Here is a 14,844-nt window from a genome sequence, read left to right on the forward strand (position 1 = left end):
GGTTTATCAGCTTTTATTACACTTGTAAGCATCACACCTTCAGTCAATCCGTCTCAAAAACGTCTCCCCAATCCCCTCAGCCGCCGCTGATGGCAGAGCATCCCCCAGGCTCTTACCAGTCTTGGTACCACTAGTTCTGTCCTATTACAGCAGCAGATTTATTTCAAGGAGTGAAAAATTTTAAGAATTTATCCCTCAGTAAACAATTAAAAGTTTTCTTTCCAGTTTCTCTTCTTCCTCACTGGATTTTCACCTTTACCTTTCAAGACCAGGTACAAACCAGCATCTCACAGGGTGATATCACATACTACCCTCCTCCTCCTCCTATTAACTAAGACTACTTTTGTTTCCTTGTCATCCTCCTTTTCAGAATCTCCAGACAAGCACAAGAGCAAACACCCATTCCAGCTACTACAAACCCTTTCCTTATTCAATTATTCCCCTATTCAATTATTTCCTTATTTAAAAAAATTTACCTATTTAAAAATTTCCTTAATCAAAAACTTTCCTCATTCAAAAATTTCCTTATTCAAATTCCTTCAGTGAATCACTGTATTTTTCAACAAGTCTTACACAGAAAAAAAAAAACAAACAACAAACCCAGACATTATGTAGCAACACAGCTTCCTAATTTTGAGTTTCTCAAGAACATTTCACTCACATGAGGCCTCAAGTTCTGCATAGAAAAGGAAGCATTTCTGATCAGAAATCCAACCTTAGTATTCTAGAATTTCGTGTTATTTCAGTTTTGCTCCTTAAAACTCCCATTGCAAACAGAGGTTTTTCCATGTATTGGAACTGAAAATACAGTCAGGCCTTCAAACTTCAACCTCTGCAAAAAGCCTGTTGGAAAAGGAAGTGGGGAGAAAGCAGCCTGATTTATATCATCAGTGGCCTATTGCTTTTAAAAAGAAAGTGGAATGAGATCAGGAAGAGATCAGGTCACTGCATGTGCTCTTTGAAGGGAGTGCTGCATTACTAAATTCATGTTTGGGCCAGCAAGATAAATTAGTAGTAACACGCTGGTTGGAGATATAACTGTAAAATGTGATATCAACATTTAAAATCTAAATTCTGGCTCTGAGATTAGGTACTACATAGTCGAAGTTTCATATCATTTTGGGGTTTTTTCCTTTTTCCCCCCAAGTTAGTGATATTTTAATGTTTTTATTTTGAGATAGTAATGATAATTTACTACTTATTTTAGAGAGATATTTCATCCTCAAGAGTTTGAAATATGCTTTCTCAACACTGCAGTGGCCAGAGAGAACGATTTGCGTGTTCAGAACTGACAGCTCTGCTACAAAAATATTTTCCATATAAAATATTGCTCTGCAACTACTATATTTGAATGAAATACATCTGCTACACACTGGGACAGAAATCTTTATTCTTTGAAAGCAATGCCAAGAATTCCAACCCTGACTTCTGAAAAACTGTCATCATGTTAAATCAGTGGAAGAGAGGCTTTATTATACTAAATACTGAGGGTACAAGCTAAAGTGAGTTCACCCTTTCCAAGCCATTAGAACCCCCCTGAACAATTAAATAAGAATATTCCATATTAGTAATATCACAGGCAGTGCCATTACTATTCTGTCTTGGCAGTGTCTGTGTTCTGGAGGCCCTGACTGAACTCACTGTAATAACACAACACAGAGTAACCACCTGACAAACTAGTTTGAAAGAACAAGATTATTTAGATCAGGATCAAGATTATTACCATCAGTGAAATTACATCTGAAAGTATCCCCTGGATTAAGTCTCCAAAGCCTTCTACAGCAATAAATCCTAGTTTTGCTTTCACTTTAAGCCTTCCCAAAAGTGAGACTGAAAGTCACTGCAGCTCAGTTGGTATGTTCTGAGTATAAAATCCTATTTACTACAGTCTCATACTTCCTAAGGCTGTCACTACTTCCCACTTTACCCCTGACAGGCAGTTGGGGGTAAAATTGGAAACATCTGCCCACTAAATATGTAATTAAAACAACGCTGCTGCTGATCTACTTACCTGTCAAGGTTCAAATATGCAAGCAGGACTCACAGTTAGGAACTAAAAAAACCAACCAACCAACCAACCAAATAAAAAAACCCAAAACAAAACAAAACAAGAAAAACCCAATAAAAAACCCAAACAAAACCAGAAAATCCCAACCCCTAAAATATGTGAGACCTGGAATTTAGATGAGCTTTACTATCCTACAGGGATCATCTTTTCTTAGCCTTATTTCAAGAGCCAACTAGAATGTGCTTTTGCAGAGGCCAGTAAGGAGATTGGAGTCTGATGAACACAGAATCAGCTGGATTTTGGTCTTTATTGTAATGGAACATACAAGACCAATGAAGACCAAGATTACACTTGGAGTGACTCAGTCCCCATATTCCATTCTTCATTGCAAGGATGAATCCCAGCCTATGTGTAAGGGTATTACTGGTGAGCCCAGCCCACATCTGCCCTGTGTTCAGACTGAAGAGTCATCAGCACCAAATGTCCCAAAGACCACAGTTTCCTGCCCTCTGCTAGGAGGACCTTCAAAAGCAAGCAAAGAGGTCTGTTTTATGTGCTCAAGAAACTAAAGAGTTTGGGGAGAGGTCAAATTTATGGTTCCATGGACATTTACAACTCTCAGCAATCACAGATCCAACTAGTTTATTTATCTGCTCTGCTGTTAGAAGTACTGAAATACCCATTTTTATCTTTTGCTCTATGTTTTGGTAGCTAATCATCACAACTGTTGTTATCAAAGCTACCAGAAATAGCTCGCCATGTGCAACAGTATTTTCGTTAGAGCACACATAAAATATATAAAAATATACAGATATTTGACTTATATACATGCATAAATACACTAAGGGGTTCTGGTGCAAATAAAGATTTTCCATCACCTTCAAGCAATGAGATTTATCACATTATGTGGTTGTTCTGTCTGTTTTTCCACAGACGTGCATAGTCTCAAAACAAAAATTAATGACTAGTGAAATAATCAATATACCATCCACATACCATTGAAACACTCCCTCAGTCCACCAAGCTTTCTACCTTCAAAGAATTAGAAGCTCAGAACACTTAAAGGAAATAAAACCCCCCAACCCTCAGCATATAAAGAGCTCTTTCCCAATTTCTTAATCCTGGCATAAATCATTAGCTGCATTAACTGACATTAGCCTCAAGTGCACGTATTCCTAATTTTTCCTATTTGCTCTTCTTTTACTACAAGAATCTGAATCACCATCATGACAATGTTAACACTTACCTCTCTCACCCTTTTACAGAATCCACAGCTCATTTATTACAGGGAGCAAGGGATAGGCTGCTGGAGGAAATAAATAATACCCAGCACAGCAAGGAGTTTCTTTCAGAATGCATATTTGGAGTTGTCATCTTTATATAGAAAGTTCTTAATCATTACCAAGAGAATATCAGTTTATACAAATTATATAAATATTATTATATATACATACACACTATACATATATTGTTGTAATAATAATCAAGCCAGTGTATGTCTAGTAAAGTTCCTGGTTTTTGAATATTTGTTTCACTTCTTTTCAAAGGCTGTTTTGTCTCCTTTAGTGTTTCCTACACGCAGTGCAGCAAAACACAGGAACCTGTTGTAAAACTGCTGTTTTATTCGTGATATCTTCCTACCAGGAGTGCAGCTGTTTTTCCTGTTATCACTTCCAGGTGGTCAGGACAGGCTTTCCTAAATCCCTTGCACGACTTCCTTTGGCTCCAGTGGACTGCCCAGAGCGACCCCTCGGGTCCCGCTCGGGCCCATCACTCTGTGCCATCTCTTCATCATATCTGGAAATGAGACAAGTTCAGTGCCTGCTCCTGCTACACAAACAAAAGTAAGTCCTCTATATTCTATTTTTATATTCTATTTTGCTTAATATCTAGCACTGAAAGTGAATACAAGCTGTCCCACACGCAGCTTTGTGCCTGCATGATATGACATGCACCTTTGATTCTATGAAGTACATGTGATTTTACAACACAGATCATCTGAAATACCTTGAGCTGCATTTTGAAAGAAACACAAACCATCTGGCAGCTTTAGTTAAAACTCCTGAGCTTGTGAAATTTTGTGCTTGTGAAATTTCCCATGTATTTCTGCAGGTCTCTGTGGTTAAGCAGAACACGAGGCTGCTGCCAGTTAAATAAAGTCTTAAGCTGTTGCTTCAAAGGGAGGATTTTTAGCTGCAGTGTTAAAAACTCCACCGTTGCATCAGAGAGTGAGAAGGGAAAGAATGAGGTGAACTGAGCAACCATGTGATTAAATTAAATGCATTTCATGACATGGATTTGGCAACACTTCACCACAGTGATGAGTAGTTCTTAAAATAGCTAAGCCTTTACAACATCTAAAATATTTTTAATATACCTATATAATTTTTAATATATCTGTGTAATACCTTTTCATGTATCTATATAAAATATCTTTTAAATATCTTATAATATCCCTTTAGTATCTATGGCCTCAGATAACTCAGTGTATACTGAGTTGTCTAAGTATACTGAGTTATATACTTACCTAAGTATATAACTCAGTATATACTGACCTCTCAGCTGCTATGCAAATTCCAAGCAGAATTTAGCTATAGATAGGTAATTGTAATTAATAAAAGATAATACTATAACATTGTGTAGAACAATCAAAATATATACTTAGTTACACTATTTTATGGGTATTCACTGCTACCATGTATGTAACTCATTTCTCTCCTTATAATACAGATGGAGGAATTTAAAAAGCATCTGACAACTTTATTTATTGTTACATCCATGAATTACAGGAGTCAAGAAGCACTCTTTCTGTGAACTGGGACAAAATTTGCATCAAATAACTATTGTATCTATTTAACTACCATCTATTAACCCTCAATACAATTACAGTCCTACACATGTAGAAGACAAACATTCCCTTTGTCTCTGTCCCTCAAATCTTGGCTGCTGGAAGCTCAGAAGGTGCAATCAGGGGCTTATCAGACAACATTCTCTCTAGACATGAGGTGAGACAACTCCTTCCACCTCCAATGTCACTGTTGCAGCTCCACAGACATGAAGTGGTACTTTATGCCTATTTTTCCCTCCAGAAGGAAGTTCACCTTCTCTCTTTGGTCTACATTACACATAAATAAAAGAGTGAGGTGACAGAAAACCACAATATAAAACACTGACAAAACTTACAAGACTTCATAATTGCCAAGGACCTCCTTTGGTGGAGATTTATTCCATTTACAGTCAGGAATTTCCCCGTTAGGCACGGCAATGTTGAGGGTGTCATTAATCAGATTATACTTCAGGATCCGATCATTAGCAGTGCTGGAAGTGAGGGAAGGGGAAGCATTGACCTACAAAAGACAAAAATAAAGCCAGCATCAATCTTTTGGGTGGTATAAAGTTCTCCAAAGTGCATCTGTGATGACTGTGTGTTCTACAGGGGAAGACTCAAAGCACATCTTAGTTCCTCAGACACTGGAAGGAATCCCCCCACTGGGAATTTCTCTTTTTACTTAAAAAGGAAAGTACCACACCACTGCAGTGTCAGCCTGGAGATTTTTATTCAGATGAGATCACCAGGGTGAATCAGACAAGATGTAGATTTTTTTTTTTAAACTAAGTTTACATGGTTACAAACCCCATAAATTTCAGTACTTAAATCTGTCCAGTTCACTGTTACATACAGAAATCCAGGGGTCTCTTCTAGGTTAACAACTTTTATTTAAGTTCTTAATCTGAGTTCTCCCCTGTTGGTTGCAGCAGGGTGCTAATAAAGCCAAGGCTGTGGGTTTGATCCCTGTCTGGGACATTCACTTAAGAGTTGGACTTGATGATCCTTGTGGGTCCCTTCCAACTCAGAATATTCTGTGATTCTGTGAAATTTTGAGCTGAAAAACACATCCATGCTCTCTGTTCGAAGCACTACACTGACAGCATCTGAAACTTAAATTTAGTGTTAAAAAAACTTCATTTGATGTTATGCCAATGCCAATTTTACAGCTACAGTATCTAACAGGGCTGCTAACATTCTGAAGTCCAACTGTATGGATGCACTGGATTTAAAAAATAGAAACACCAATTTGGTCATCACATGGCCCATTTTGCTTTCCATCATTTTTCTTAATCCACTTATGAAAGAACAAAAAACACTGTTTAAAAAGAGGAAAGACTACATTGAAATCTACTTAGTTTTTCTCCTGTGAAATGAGAAGGGAGTTTTTTCCTGTATTTCATGCAACTTTACCTCAATTAGCCAGGGTTTCAGCTTGTCATCAATGATAATATCATACCCATAGCACTCAAAGCAGTGTTTATCATTATTCATTACAGGCTAAAAAAAAAAAGGAAAAGACAAAAATATGCATTAAAATCAACAATTCAGTAAGTAACCTGATTACACACTTTGTTTGCTACAACGTGATGACATTGTGAATCTTCTACAATGGTTTTCAGTGCTGTAACTCTGATATAAGCTGATATAAGGCAGACGACCAGCAAATCACATGCTTAATCATTCTCAACACTTTTTCTTTTCTCTTCTCTTTAAAGGTTCTGCTAACATTGGTTTAAATCCCTTTTTTTCTCTCAACTAGTAAGTTCAGGATTGCCTTCTTTTTCCCCAAGCTGTAAGCAAATATTTCAATACTAATGATTGCACTGATGCCAAGTATGAAGTTACATTAACTTTCCATTATGTTTCCAGTGTAAAAATAAGTGTTTTCATATTTTGCAAAAATAAGTGTTTTCATATTTTGCAAAAACATTTAAAGCCTGCACGCATCAGGAGAAAACAGGAACTTTGAAAATGTACAGCTTCACAAATTCTTTAAAATTTAGGAAAAGAAGACTCATTCAAAAACATTTCTTTTATCCTGCTGCTGCAACTATGAAGAGACTTTAGGTCAAGCAATTCCAAGATGCCTTTTGTAAATTATAATTAGCTCAAGCCAACTATAACCCCAAAGCCAGGAGAGACCAAGGAACAAGTCGTGCTTGGCTGATCCTCTAGAGAATCAGGAGCTTTCCAGCATCTGCTCAACATTTGCAGTGGGCACAGTAAGACTCTTCTTCTATGCAAATCTCATCAGATCTTTTAGAGAAACCTTAGTAACAGGTTAGGGAGATGTCTTCCCCCAAACTAATAATGAGAGAGAGCTTTTCAGTTCTTCAGGGACTGAAAGGGGGAAGGAGGAACAAGCATCTCATTACATTTGCCACTGTCAGAAAGTCAGAGGACCAACAAATTTCATGCTCAGTCATTCTCAGCACTTCTTCTCTTCGCTTCTAAGGTTCTGCAATCATTGGATTTAATCCCTTTTGTTCTCCCAACTGTTTCCAAATAGGATTGCCCAGCAGAGGCCAGGTTAAGCCGAGCTTCCCCACCTCCCACTGCTCCTTGCTGTGTGACCTTGTCCCTCCTCCTCGTGCTGAGTCTGGTGTTCTGCTCCTTCCATGACTCAGCTCATTGCACTGGCAGAACACTAGACCCATCAATAAAGCAAGGGAGCAATTTGTCAGAGAGCTGACTCAGCTCACAGCAGTGCCAGGACCAACCCAAAACAGAGGACAAGACAGGAGAACAGGGAACAGGAGAGTCTTTGGCACCACTGGGCTCTTCAGTTACCCCAGGTGACCCACAGAGCGATACCTGCTCTCTGAAGTTATCACAGGATGTTACTCAAACACCACAAAGTCACTCAAGCAGAGGACTGATTGTTTCTTCTATCTTTTTTTTTTCTAATAAAAGTTCATTATAACTACGTGACTTGTGTATAAAAGAGGTGAAAGTAGGTTATGTAACTCTGATGAACTAATAGCCTGAGGTTTTCTCTGCTGAATTGTCCTCCAGAGGTATTTTTTTCCTTGACACATTTGTTATTGCTGCAATGACATCACACATTTTGGCAGAACTTAATCCTATTCACAAGGGCAGTATCAAGTCATATTAAATAGTTCACAAAGCCCTCAAGGAAAGAGATTTACCCACTCCTTCAAACACAGGCAGATAGCTCACCCACCCAAGATTCTCCAGAGAAATCAAGAGACGACAGCACTGCAGAAATCAGCACCAACACCATCACTCAAACAGCAGCAGACACATGCAGGGATTTTGATGGCAAACTCACTTTGATGGCTCTGAGAAGCCTGCAGCCCTAATGCTGCAGCTGGCAGCGTTCCAGGGACAGTACTCACCGCCACAGCCTTCAGGGACTGCACAATTATCCAGTGGATCTCATCAAATAACTTGTTGGTGACTTCTTTTCCACGGGTGCTCTCCAGGTACAGCCTTAAGTTACTCACTGTCCACTTCCCCCCATGGATGTGGTTGTAATCATCCTGAAGAGTTTAAGGAGTTCATTCAGTCTAAGACTTTGAAGTGGCTCAGCAGGTTTTTTTTTTCATTCACACAAAAAGTCCACTCTTATAGTTACATGAAAGTATTGCTCTAAAAAGAAACTTGGCAAATTGTTCTTGCAGCTTTACTTTGAACTGCCTCCTACAGGGATAACTGTTTTTATTATATATGCTGATATTTCACATTGTAAATCAAGTAACAAATCTTTTTTAGAAGTAAAAAACAATGGGTACTTTGATAGTTTTAGTGGAAGACATGATTTAAGATTTAGAAATGTAAGTTTTAGAATGTGAAAGGAAAGAATTGAATGTTTTCTTCCTCTGGGGAAAAGAGAGAAACAATTAAGGGAGCAATAGCTAAATTTCACTGAAGTTAGCTGTTTTTAAATGCAGCACTTGAAAGTGCTTGTCTGTGTTTATTCATTTAAAATAGGACTTGTCTGTTCCCCACAAGGTAAACATGGTCTCTTCTAACAGACTTCTTAACTGACAACAGTTACATTCCAGAAGACAGGGAAATAAATGACACCCAAATTGTTTTTAAAAGTTAATTTTTCAAGTAATTCAGTACAAAACCCCTGCTGTTACTGAAATCGGACAGGGAAAAACAGGAGGACACCTTATATTTGTCTTTTCAGAGGCTATCAAGGCTCTGCATTATTTCTCTTTAAATGCAAAGACCAGTGCAAAGAGAGGGTGTTCACACTGATGGAAAGACACACGTTCAGCCCTCAGATAACTCTCAGGAAAACTGCTTTGTCCCTTTATAAACGTTCTCCTCAGATCATTTCATTGCACAATCACAGTTGTTTAATTAAAGACAATAAAACAAAGTAGGATATTGCAGGCCACACAGGAGATCACTGAGTGAAAATAATTAAGTATAAGAATTATTGCTGGTTTGCTTGTATCGCACATGCAGTGAATGAATAATGACTTAGAATTGTATTTTCTACCAGAAATATTACAATGGGTATTCTGACTTACCCTCCTTCCTTAATTTTACCCTTTCTCTCTCCCGATACTGATTTGTACCCTTTTCAAATCAGGGATGTTTTTCACATGAGCTTGTGGGGTACAAACACACTGGGAGTCTATGGTTCACACAAGGCTTAGAGTGGAGATTAAGAGCCAGAACTTAGAAGAGTTTTTCCAGACCTCATCATAATTCTGACAAATTAGTGGACAGCTCAAATTAGGTAGAGTTTTAGAAGACTAAAACTGTACAGCCTAAGTGCCTCCCAAGCTACAGGCACACCTAAAACAGAAGAACAAACAGGATGGCTTTACATTAAACTTCTCTTATGCCTGTCTGCAAAACTCAACAGATATCAGGGGTTTACAATTTAGGAAAAGCTTTTCAAATATTCTAGCAACGATTCCACATTTTTAGGCTGCTCTTTCCATACCCATTCCTGTTCTTTTTTCTCTCAAAATGACCTCACCATCACTTTCACTGCTGCTTTTATTTGGGAAAAATTTTGAAGGTCATTCTTTAACGGGTGGAGAAGATGGAAGGGCGTATAATAACAAGACAGGCAACATATCACATGCCTCACCTCTTCACTGCTACTGAAAACAGCACCAGGATTTATTCTCTGAGTTGTGTGGGACCTGCTTTCACACCATAACTAATCCTCAGTGTGCCCTGTCAGACCACAACGTGTTTAAAGCACTTTCCAAATCAGCACCTGAGCAATGAAACGTTTGTAGCATCGACAAAAATGCCACGTCACCCCTGACCCAGCAGCCTTTCCTCCCCACTGCTGAACTTCAGCCCACTGGGACACAGGGATGTGCTGTCAGAGCTATTGTGTTTCCAGGTGTTTTATGAATATCAATGGTAAATCCCAGGACAGAACTGTTGTGCAGGCAGAACTCCATCTTTGTCCAGGCAAGAGGAAGCCACCAGCTGGCCAGGCAGCACACAGAGATCAGGAAGAAGATATTAAAAGCACTGCTATAAAGCACAAATCCACATGAACCAAGCACCATTAATTTCATTGCTCAATCCCTAAGTGAGCATATTAACATTTAAATGGAAAGAGATTGGAAGCACACCCCTGCTCTCAACTGCTGAACATATCACAGCCTATTACAGAGCTGCAACTCATTATCTGGCACGCTTTTGATCTCCAGTCTTCCAAAATTTATTTATTTGTAAGTGCAAGTTGAGGCATTTTAGTTGCAAGGTCACGAAAAATACAACAAAACCTTTTTATTCTAAGGTTTTGGGACAATTTAAGAAGATCAGTCTTGCTACAAGAGAGCACTTAAGAACACTTACCCCATGTTTCTGAATGGCAACATTTGTGAGATGTACAAACATGTTGTCCAATTCACTGGTGCTTGGGGTGTATTTTACTGTGCAAAACCGGCAAAATCCCAGTTTATACCTTGAAAAAAGTCATTAAAATGTGTTAAAGGCCAACAACTACCAAGTCCGTGTTAAAACTTCTTTCAGCAACAAGTCCAACATTATTTGGACTGCTTCTGACACTGTCTCAAAACAAAATACAAATGTATACAAACTTACATGTAACACCGCAGTGGACGGTAGGTAGATACTAAAACATACAGACGGAGGTCAAATTTTTTCCCCCCAATAAGCAAGGGATTGTTGATGTAGAGTGAAATCACATAGGCTTCTTTGGAAGACTGGGACACAAACCTGAAAAACACAAGTCATGTGTGCAATACAATCCAGTAAGTCTTTTTTTTCTTCTTTAGAAGTATTCTGTAAATTTTTGAATCGACTGAAATCTTGCATCTTTTGCCAAGACAATGTATAAAATTGTGGTGGTTGATAATACCCACTTGGCATCAGGCATTAAACACCAAAAATGTTGGTGTAGATATATATATGTATAAAAGTTAATGTGTGTGTGTGTATATATATATATATCTCAAAAAGTTGGTGTGTGTATATATATATAAAAATAAAATTGACCCATATGAATTAACCATTTAAACCTAGTTTTGAAGTTAACACTGTAGCTGACCAAGCCATCCCAAATGCAGCTCTACAAGCCATTTTTTTCCTCAGAGAGGATTTAGAGCTTGGCATGGTTCAGACAAGCAAAGGGCACACAGTACATTACCTTCCTTATTCAAGGTCTTACACCACCAGAATATTTGCATTTATGCTTGGTGTGCAACTGCAAACCACTGTGAAAAGTTCAGGTAACTTTCAGACTGTGACATTCCTCAGATTCCAAGTCCAACAGGGAAACAAATACTCAAGTGATACTCAGCCAGTCACTTGATCACAGGAACAAAACTTAACATTAGTTGTGTGATCAAAGCTTCTCCTAGTAGAGAAAAGCATAGATTGCTAAACTGTTTCAGCAACATGAGGTGTGTTATTTTCTGTTTCAAAAGGACAACGCATTTATTTCATATAAATCCATTCTTCCTTCGTACTAACTTAGAAAGTGATTTAATACGTATGAAATTATTACTGAAATTGCTGAGGGGAAGATTTTTCTCTTCCTTCCTGTTATTTAATACTATGAAGCAGAACAATTTATTTCTGTGCAGTTTTGCCCCCCACCCCCAACACTGAGAGCATTTTTATAAAGAATAGTTACTTATACCTCCTCATGCCAAAACAAGTCCTGTTGAAGGAGGAAGCCAGATAACAACTGAGATTAAATGCAAACCTAAGTCTATAATGACAAAGCAACAACAATCATGGAATACTTTTCCCATGCATCAGACAGTCAGAGTGCTGATGTGGTTCACCTGATTACAGAAACTACAATAAAGGCTTTAAGGTTTTAAGAACTTACGAAGATGTTTTGCTGTCTCGAGACCATTTTTTAATCTGGGAGAGCTTATTGATTAGAAATATCCCTTTCCCTTGGGCTTTGCCACAAGGTTTCATAATCCAAGTGCTGGAGGGATTCTTCCTGAATTCTTCAACAAAGAGATTATAATCGGCAGGAAGCATAAAAGTCACAGGAACAAAATCTGAGTTAAGGAGGGAAAAGAGAAAGGTGCATAATTAAGGACAGTATATCTGATAAGGTTATTGACACATAAAGATGGGGAAAAAAAGGTTCTGTCTTTTAAATTTTCCAATCTGGCATGACCCACCTTCATTAAGACTCACGTTGCTTTTTATCCCATTTAAATTCTAGTTTTTACTTAAACAATTGCAAAATATTACATGATGCCACCTTCACATTAACAGATTCTAATTCACATGAATCACTTTTCTTCTTCTGTTTATATGCTGTGAAATTAGAGTACTAGATATCATTTCAACTTTAATCAAAATTTCACCATTTTATTGACCAACTTATCATCCCCTGTGCAGGTAAAAACGTGAATGTTGATGTTGCCTCCTCTTTGGATGTGGATTTTTATTTCCACGTAACCCCCATGAGTTATTCTTATTTTCTCCCATAATAAGTTTTACCATGATTACTGAAATCTAAAGAAAAGCACTTTTCCCTTTTTGCTATCAGATTATCTTCACTTCCATCTATAAAGAACTGCTTCTTTCTTACATGGATATGAAGAGTTTTCATTTCACTTTCCCAAGATGTAAATCAACTCCACACATTCCCATCTGCTTCACTTTGATGCTTTCTGACCCCCAAACCAACTCTCCTCATTCCTGATTTATTCTTGGTTTAGTTTGGGGGTTCTTGGTTGTTTTTTGGTTTGGTGTTTTTTTTTTTTAGTCTGGTTTTCTTTTTATTTTGTTGGGTTTTTTCTTTGTTCTCAAACTTCTCCCAAATTTCTCCTCTGAAGTGTTTGTTCATTCAGTTCTGTACAGAGCCTTTCTGCAAAAGTTTATTTTAGTTTTTGCTCCAGTATAAGATTTTCAGATAATGGTTTCTCACTTTTGAATTAAAGAAACTGCAACCCTATATCATATGAAGTACCAGGGCCCTTTGGTTCCACCACTAATTTTACTGCAAAGTACCTCAATCCTGCAATTTTCCCTCCTCAAAATAATTTTAAAAACCCCAAAATGAATCAAACCCAACAAAAATCCAACCAACCAACCCATCCTCTAGACTCCCACACATCCCCACAAAAATCCTACTCACAAATCTAGTTCTGCACCCTCACATTTAAAAATAATAATTCCACTATCACTTCACCCAATGTTGCTTCAGATAATGCTGCACTATTAAGTTCAGTGTTTTTAAGGACCTTATTACTTACAAAACTGAGCCTAAAAATTAAAACAAAACTAAATTCCATGCATCCAAACTGAATTTGTGCTCCTCCTTGAGTAGTAACACTGTGGAGGAACTGTGGCTTAGTGCTGTGGGAATACAACAGGGAAACAAGGAAATGTTCAATCTTTTATTCCTGCTTTGTCTCTACTTCAACAAGTTCTCTTTATTCCTCTCAATTTGTAAAATATTATCCTTCAAAGCAAGGTTTGTGAAAAGCTTTGAAAATATAGTATTTCCTAGGAAACATTTGCTGCTACTGTTTTAACCATTTTCCCTATTCCTGTGTTTCCTTATGCTCCAGATTTGAGGGGAGGGAAAAGGGGATGATGGAGAGGGAAGGGTGTTGGGTTTGCAACAAACAATTTTAGGACAAAGTGCACTTTTTTTTTTCACTGACAGGAACAGAGCATTTCAAGACAGTCACTTTAATGTTCTAATACTTCAGAGGTTCAGAAAAGCTGGATCGATTCGAGGTTATTGACTATGTAAGAAAAAAGACGAACTCTGACAGCGAGAACAACGCACCCAAATAAATGTATTTCCCATTTTCATCTTTTTCTGCAAGAGGACTTCCTTCTTTCTCAAGTTCTTTCCTGTATCTCTTGATATTCTTTACCATCAGATCTTTCCTGGTCAGCTCATAGTGGTTTGGGAAGTGATTGACAATCTGGTCATCAGAGAGGCGGTATCCAGTTTCCACACTGAAAACATTCCTGATGGTTTGCACGCTCATCCTGAAAGCAAGGACAGGCACCAAATTATTTCTCCCAAGAAACACAACCCAGGAGGACAAAGCAGAAATGGTTATGCTCCCATTTCTTCATCTTTTTTTTCTCTTGTTTCTCTTTATAGTATAGTATTTTGCTGTAGTGACAATCCAACATATCCTGAAATTCTATTAGCAAAGCAAATTAAATCCAGCTGGAGGTTTTATCTAGTCCCTCCTCTGAAAGTGAGGACAGGAAGATGACAAACTGCCCCTACTGGACTCTCTGGCTTGTTGATAGTCAGGTCAAGCCCCAGCAGGGCCTAAAAATGACTGAAGTGCCCCCAAATGCTACAGAAGCCTAGGACAAAGTCATCAAATCAGTTATCTCCTACATTTTTCACAGAGGATAAGAGCAGGGACATAGATACCAAGAATTTTCAGTGTTAGATGTCTCACAGTGAAAATTTAAGAATATTCCCTGAATGCCATCAACCTGAAAAATTAGCATTTCAGAAAGGAAAAAAAAAACCAAAACAACCAGTCACAACAACTTCCATGAGTGTTCCCCCACTCCCCCC

The 14,844-nt window shown here is 38.0% G+C and overlaps 1 protein-coding gene across 1 annotated transcript in view; it reads right to left on the reverse strand.

Moving 5' to 3' along the window:
- Nucleotides 1–1,371: 1,371 nt before the first annotated feature.
- The window catches only part of TTLL1 (tubulin tyrosine ligase like 1), an 18,903-nt gene continuing 5,430 nt past the window's right edge, over nucleotides 1,372–14,844 (reverse strand). The window contains exons 2-10 of the mRNA XM_027693559.1: nucleotides 14,695–14,759; nucleotides 14,083–14,291; nucleotides 12,151–12,331; nucleotides 10,896–11,030; nucleotides 10,647–10,755; nucleotides 8,198–8,341; nucleotides 6,249–6,335; nucleotides 5,192–5,355; nucleotides 1,372–3,805 (exon numbers count right to left, since the gene is read on the reverse strand). Coding sequence (XP_027549360.1) covers nucleotides 3,676–3,805; nucleotides 5,192–5,355; nucleotides 6,249–6,335; nucleotides 8,198–8,341; nucleotides 10,647–10,755; nucleotides 10,896–11,030; nucleotides 12,151–12,331; nucleotides 14,083–14,291; nucleotides 14,695–14,759 — 1,224 coding nt within the window. The 3' untranslated portion in view covers nucleotides 1,372–3,675. The remainder of the gene's footprint in view (nucleotides 3,806–5,191; nucleotides 5,356–6,248; nucleotides 6,336–8,197; nucleotides 8,342–10,646; nucleotides 10,756–10,895; nucleotides 11,031–12,150; nucleotides 12,332–14,082; nucleotides 14,292–14,694; nucleotides 14,760–14,844) is intronic.

The sequence above is a fragment of the Neopelma chrysocephalum genome, unplaced genomic scaffold, assembly GCF_003984885.1.
Source record: "Neopelma chrysocephalum unplaced genomic scaffold, ASM398488v2 Primary Assembly neopelma1_92, whole genome shotgun sequence".
Taxonomy (NCBI): Eukaryota; Metazoa; Chordata; class Aves; order Passeriformes; family Pipridae; genus Neopelma; species Neopelma chrysocephalum.